The sequence below is a fragment of the Apaloderma vittatum genome, unplaced genomic scaffold (genome assembly GCF_000703405.1).
Source record: "Apaloderma vittatum isolate BGI_N311 unplaced genomic scaffold, ASM70340v1 scaffold42874, whole genome shotgun sequence".
In the NCBI taxonomy this organism is placed as follows: Eukaryota; Metazoa; Chordata; class Aves; order Trogoniformes; family Trogonidae; genus Apaloderma; species Apaloderma vittatum.
In genome coordinates, this window is record NW_009711777.1 from 1 (window position 1) to 5,906 (window position 5,906).

The following is a 5,906-nucleotide window of genomic DNA, read 5'->3' on the forward strand; positions in this document are numbered from 1 at the left end:
TCCCGCCAGCGCCGCGCTCCCAGGTGGGGCGGGCGGCAGGGCCTACTTGCCCCCTCAGGCGCCCTCGCTCCGGCGCTGTTGGGACTTAATAGCATTTCCTTAGCGTTTTGACCTTTTTTCCCTCCAGGAAAACACCGATCCCCAGAAAACAGCGTTCCTCCTGCGCAAGCAGTGGACCTTGTACAGCGTGACCCCTCTGTACGGGTTCTCGGGCGCTCGCCTGAGGGACTACGCGAGGCTGCTGAGCGCCTCCATCGCGGCCGAGAAGAAGAAGGGGCTGGCGGTGGAAATCGGGGCTGAGCTGGACTTCAAAGTGGCCGTCTCCAGCCTTCCCGACCTGAAAGGCAGCGACCAGGACCAGGCTGCGATCCTTGTGCAGGTAAGGAGTCTTCTCGGCAGTTTTGGTAACTGCAGTCAAGACTTGCCTTTTACGTAGCGCTTTTGCCGTTGTAAAATGCCGCCTCCTAACAGAAAAGCGAGCTACGAAACCCTAGCTGTATGGAATTCCTACTACAGTTATCTATTGAATCGTAATGAAACTGTCTGGTTTTAACTGGAACAGAACGCCTGATCATAGAATCATAAACTGGCCTAGGTTGGGAGGGACCTTAGAGATCATTTAATCCAACCTCCCTGTCACGGGCAGGGACACCTCTCAACTAGATCAGGCAACACATGGGGAACAAATGGGGATCGAACCCACGACCTTGGTGTTATCAGCCCCAAGCAATCATTATGTTTCATTGCAACTTTGAGTTCAACTCTTTGATAAGATCAGAGTATTCAGGGAGCAATCTTTATCTAGTTTTTTTGCCAGTCAATTTACTGCAGAAACTCAGGTTATGTAGCTTAGCTGAAGACTAATAAATATTTTTTAAACGCTTTGCCTCAAGTCACAGATGGTACCAAGCCATCAGCATGGCAGTGGTTTTAGGATGTACAATGGATTGGCTTTTCAGAATTAAGCAGCACAAACTCCGATCTCGGGACCGGTCCTAATGAAGTAGAAAGTGCTTTTCCTGCCATTTTCAACAGAATTGCACGCACCTTTTAGGGACGGACTGAGTAACCATATGAGCCTTACAGAAAAGAACGCTGCATGCAAGGTCCTCGGAAAAAAACTTAAAGCAAATACTTTAAGGGTTTTAAAACCTTAACCCTAATTTTAGTGGCAAATTTTACATAGAGGCTAATGACCCTGGGGTCCTGGGGGTGGCCTAGATTAGGAACTTCTCCAGGAGCCAGTGCTGGTGTAGTGCCATGCTCTCCTTTAGACGCCTTCTGCATCCCAGTTATCCTTGGAGCTGGTAGCACAGTGGTTCTGAAAACCTTAACCCTAACTGCAGTGCAAATTTTATGTATAAGTTCCATAAGAGCAACAAAAAAAATTCCTGTCTTAAAAGAAGTCAAACTTGCTCTGTAGCATTCAAAGGCTTCTTTTCCCCATCCCAGCTTTCTTCAAGGTCATCGGCTTCCATGAACAACTCGGATGAGAAACTGATATGGTCGGGCTGCCTCTGCTCTGTGTTCGGAGAGGATCTGTCCAAGAACATGCCAGAGAACTTCACTTGTTTCCCTCTGTTTCTTACTAATGGGGCGGAGAGTTACACATCCATTGTGGGAAGTTGGTTTCAGAAGACTTTCGACTGCAATTTCCGCCGTTTAGCCATCAGCCCTCTCAATCTCAGTTGGATGGCAGCTATGTGGAGCGGATGCAAAGTGGATAAAACCACATCTGCCACAGAACTAGTTTTCTCTGTCCCCAATCTGCCCCACCCCCTGGATATTTCATATGCCATTCATGCAGAGGATGCAAAAGCTTTGTGGGACACGGTCCAAAAAACTCCAGGAGAGATCACTCAAGAGGAGGTGGATATCTTTATGGACTGCCTTTACTCACACTTCCACAGACACTTCAAGATCCACTTGTCAGCTACAAAACTGGTCAAAGTTTCTACAGCAATTGCCTCAGCACACTGTGATGGGATTATAAAGGTGAGATTTTAAGTAGCATGTTGTGCTACCTAATGCCTTATTTCTAGAAATTAAGATTTCTTACTTATGCATAACTTCTTACACAAAGTTGTTAAGCCCTCAGCTTTTATTAGTCATAAAACTAGTTCTGGAGTTGGGGCATCTCTCAGTATGTTATTTTACTACTGTATGGAAGCAGAAGCTACTACTAACCCTAGTCTTGCACTAGAAATAGGTGTATTAACTGTGCTACAAATAGGAAAATTTCTTTGCCTGGTGGCCAAAATTTGGGCTTAAGAAATCCCAAACTTAATCAAACACCTTAAAAAAGAAAGTCAAAAACCAAAACACTTGGGAGTCAAAGTAGTAACAAAGGTCCCTTGCAAACAACATGGTACACTTGTAGCTGGTTTTCATCCACTTAAGGGTGTGAAAATTTGGCAACCGCTGTATTTGTTTTGACATGTTTTCTTTTTCTTCCTTGCAGATTCTACAAAGCCAAAACCTAACAGGAGTGCTGATGCTACTGACAGAACTAGCAATCTCTCAGATACAGTGAGAGCCACTTCTGCAAATCTTCACAGTAAAAAAACCTTACTGTTGGAAGATGTATGCTGAGATACTGACTGGAAACTCACTCTTGCAACTTATTCTTTCCTTTCATGCTGGCTGCCTGAAGTTGGACTCTTTAACCCCTGCACTTGACTCTAACTAGCTGTAATCCGATGTCATGCACAGCAGAGACAAGCAGACTCTGCCCTAAAAAGGGCAACAGTACAAACTTACCGTAGCTTCTTAAGCACCTTTGTTTTTATCATAGACACTGTTCATTTACGTGTATGTATTGGCCGGGGGCTAGGAGCTAAACCGTGCAAATTCTTGGATTCAGCTTACTGATGGGTGTTTCCATTGTTTCAAATAGCAAGTCCGTTTTTACTTAAGTATATGGACCAAGCTATACAGACCTTATTAGTCTTAGCTAAAATGTGACTGCTCTCAGGCCACTCTAAATGCAAAAGTCAAGCGTACCTGACAAAGTCTGTGTGCTTTACAGCCCAGGGCAGGAAAATACAGGTTTCTGACTTCCTTTCTAGCTTGCTAAGGCCAGTTGGTAACCATTGTAAAGTGGTCATCTGGAGCCCAGCTGGGCTAAGGCAAACAGGACTGACAGCTGCCTTGTACATCCAGCTTGTCTCTGACAACTTAATATATTGGAAAGGTCTGTGTATAAGCTAGATATTTACTATGCTTTGCCTGATATTTGTCTTGGATGTAATCTTGTAGGCCCCAGAGCTCTTGGGTTGGAGCTGTGGGTGCTAAAATGTTATATTAGATCTCTGCCTTCTGATGCAGGTAGGAGTTCAGGGAGCTCGTGTACAGTGCCTGGCTGTAGCTTAAATGAGCAGAAAGGAAGTAGAGTAAGTGCATGCTAAGTGATAACAATTTTTTTTTTGGTATTACAGTACTAAATAAAGACAATACTTGCCATCTTTTGCCAACTGACTGGCCTTGAGCCAAGTAAAGACTACCTATGCCTGATTAAACATATACTTCCAACTATAGCTTATTGGACTAAACTATTAATTGTTACCTATTAGATAATCCCACGAGCAGCAAGACTTAAAGCCTAGTTTCCTACACAATTCACTTGTAATGGCTCCACACGTGTGCAGCATATCTCTAAGGTCTGATGAGTTTGTGCGGTGACCTTCCTCCTCAGCAGGTTTTCCCTTCTTCACCAAACCACCTACTTTTAGGATTTGTCAGCTGTCACTAAAAACATTCTTCGTGCTTCTCCCCAGCAACACTGAGATGAACTAGCCACACAGACATGTAACTGCCTAAGATAATTACATGCCTAGTTCCTAATCTGCTTTTAATAATCCATCCTCAGAATTATCCAAAAGAAACATGCACATGTTTCCAATTTTTGTTTACTAGCTGAAGACGGATTATTTTTGTGCGTTGCAGTCTGCAAAGCAGTAACTCTTACCCTGGTAGAAGCAGCTAAGTATCCTCAGAAGCTCCTGACAGCTCAGCAGCTATTTAAACTATCACTTCTGGTGCTTTAATTTCTTTTACGAAACATCCTAGACAAAGTCTGCTATCTCAAGTGAGAGGAACAGTGGGTAAAGCCAGGCGTAGGAGGTCTGACATAACTGGCACCTGTATTTGATTTGAAAACAGGACTGTTACACTGTGGCTTAGTTTTAAATCTTATGCCCGGCTCTAATAAATTTACATAAATAATTTCTTAAAAAAAAATAAATTCTATGGAACCTCTTTTAACCCCTTCCTTGCCTTAAGACCACAGATGAACAGCACGTGAAACTCCAGGGGGGCTGTGTATGAACTACAGCCATACCCAGTTTTCAAGAGCAACGCTTTGCTACCTCCATGTGGTATCTACTACAGCCTTGCTGTAAGGTATTGCTGGAATAAATGTTTTTTTTTCTCTTTTTTACACGCTTATCTGCAAATCGGGGTATAGCCCTCATTCATAACTGCAGCTAAATAACAGAGCTAGATGTAGCCAGGTAGTGCAGATGCTTTCTTCTAGAAAAAGCTGGTTCTGAAGGATGCACATCCAAGCGATGGAAGGTGATGCTCAATGGCAGAGTTTTACGCCAGTTTAACTTGGATTGCTATCTGAAAAAAACCCCCAACATCTGTGTGCACCCACACTATACCAAAGCATGGTCCACTGCTTCCACCCAAAGGAACAAACAAAGAAGAGCATAGAAGAAATTTATTAAGATAGTACTATTTATACAAGTTACTCATGCTAGAAAAAAGCATAAATGATACATGTAAACATTTGTTTACAGAATACTTGTTTTCCTTGTAAAGGTGCAAATGATCTTCATATGTAAACACAAGAATACCGACCTTTAGGGGAAAGGGGGCTTTTAAAAAATTTTTAATGACCCATTTATTACCATAGTGTCGTTTTTACTATATTCAAGCACATTAAAATCTGAGTTACATGAATCAAACATACATGAAGTTAAAGAACTTAAGATGTCAGCACTGCGTTTTTCATCTCAAGAATTTACAGTCCTCTTTTAAACTTGGATTTCCTAAGGGCCAAAGTTGTATCAGGTGCAAAAGGTCATTCTTTCACACTCAACAGAAATTACAGTACAAACGTATCAGAACCTTTGAATCTCAAGTTCCTCCTTCCTCTCCCCCCACTCCTCGGTGCCTTCACAGTCACTGAAACACGACAGTTGCCAGCGAATAGTCCCTCCCCTCCAGACTTTAAGCCTCATACCTTTCCCTGCTCTAGACAAAATACAGGCAAAGTGCATTAAAAAAAAAATCACCAAAAGGGAAGGTACCATCTCGTCATGGTCAGTGTTTTACAACAGAAATTCTCAGACACAGAGAAGAGGCAGGAGGGCAGCTAAGATGATGCTGGTCCAAGCTGTTTTTCAGTGGGAGCTGACTGCGGGTCTGCCATTCGAGCAAAAACCTGAGAAGTGAGTGTTGATCTAGGCTAGTCAGAATTAACAGATGATACCCGCATCCCAGCTTCAGACAAGAACTGATATCTAGCAGGCAACGTGAGAAAAAGTCTTTTGTAAGTACGCAACTAGTTGTTTTCAGGTTCACATACAGGGAAGGGGAGAGACAAAAGCTGAACTTTTGTACCAGACACTGTACAGTAAAAAGGCATCGTTTGGAATCCTTTTCACTCTCACCCTTTTTGGGCACTTCACTGATTCAGTTGATAGATGAGAGTTCCCGTTCTACTTCTTGCCTCCAGCAAGACTGAAAAGATACTCAGGGCACCCATCCTCATAGCTCTCCTGTACTCTAAGAGACCCTAAAACATACCACAAGGGTTGGAACCACAATAGCTGGCAGGACATAGCCCTGCCCTAACCACCAGCTCATCAAAACAAATCGCACACACACATATACATATA

At 43.2% G+C, this 5,906-nt stretch overlaps 1 protein-coding gene across 1 annotated transcript; it reads left to right on the forward strand.

Moving 5' to 3' along the window:
* Nucleotides 1–127: 127 nt before the first annotated feature.
* Nucleotides 128–2,533, forward strand: CENPL (centromere protein L; the record flags this gene model as incomplete). The annotated part of the gene is made up of 3 exons (XM_009867731.1): nucleotides 128–379; nucleotides 1,453–1,995; nucleotides 2,462–2,533. Coding segments are annotated over 3 exons (867 nt in total), but the record flags the coding sequence as incomplete, so codon positions are not given.
* Between the last annotated feature and the right edge of the window lie 3,373 nt (nucleotides 2,534–5,906).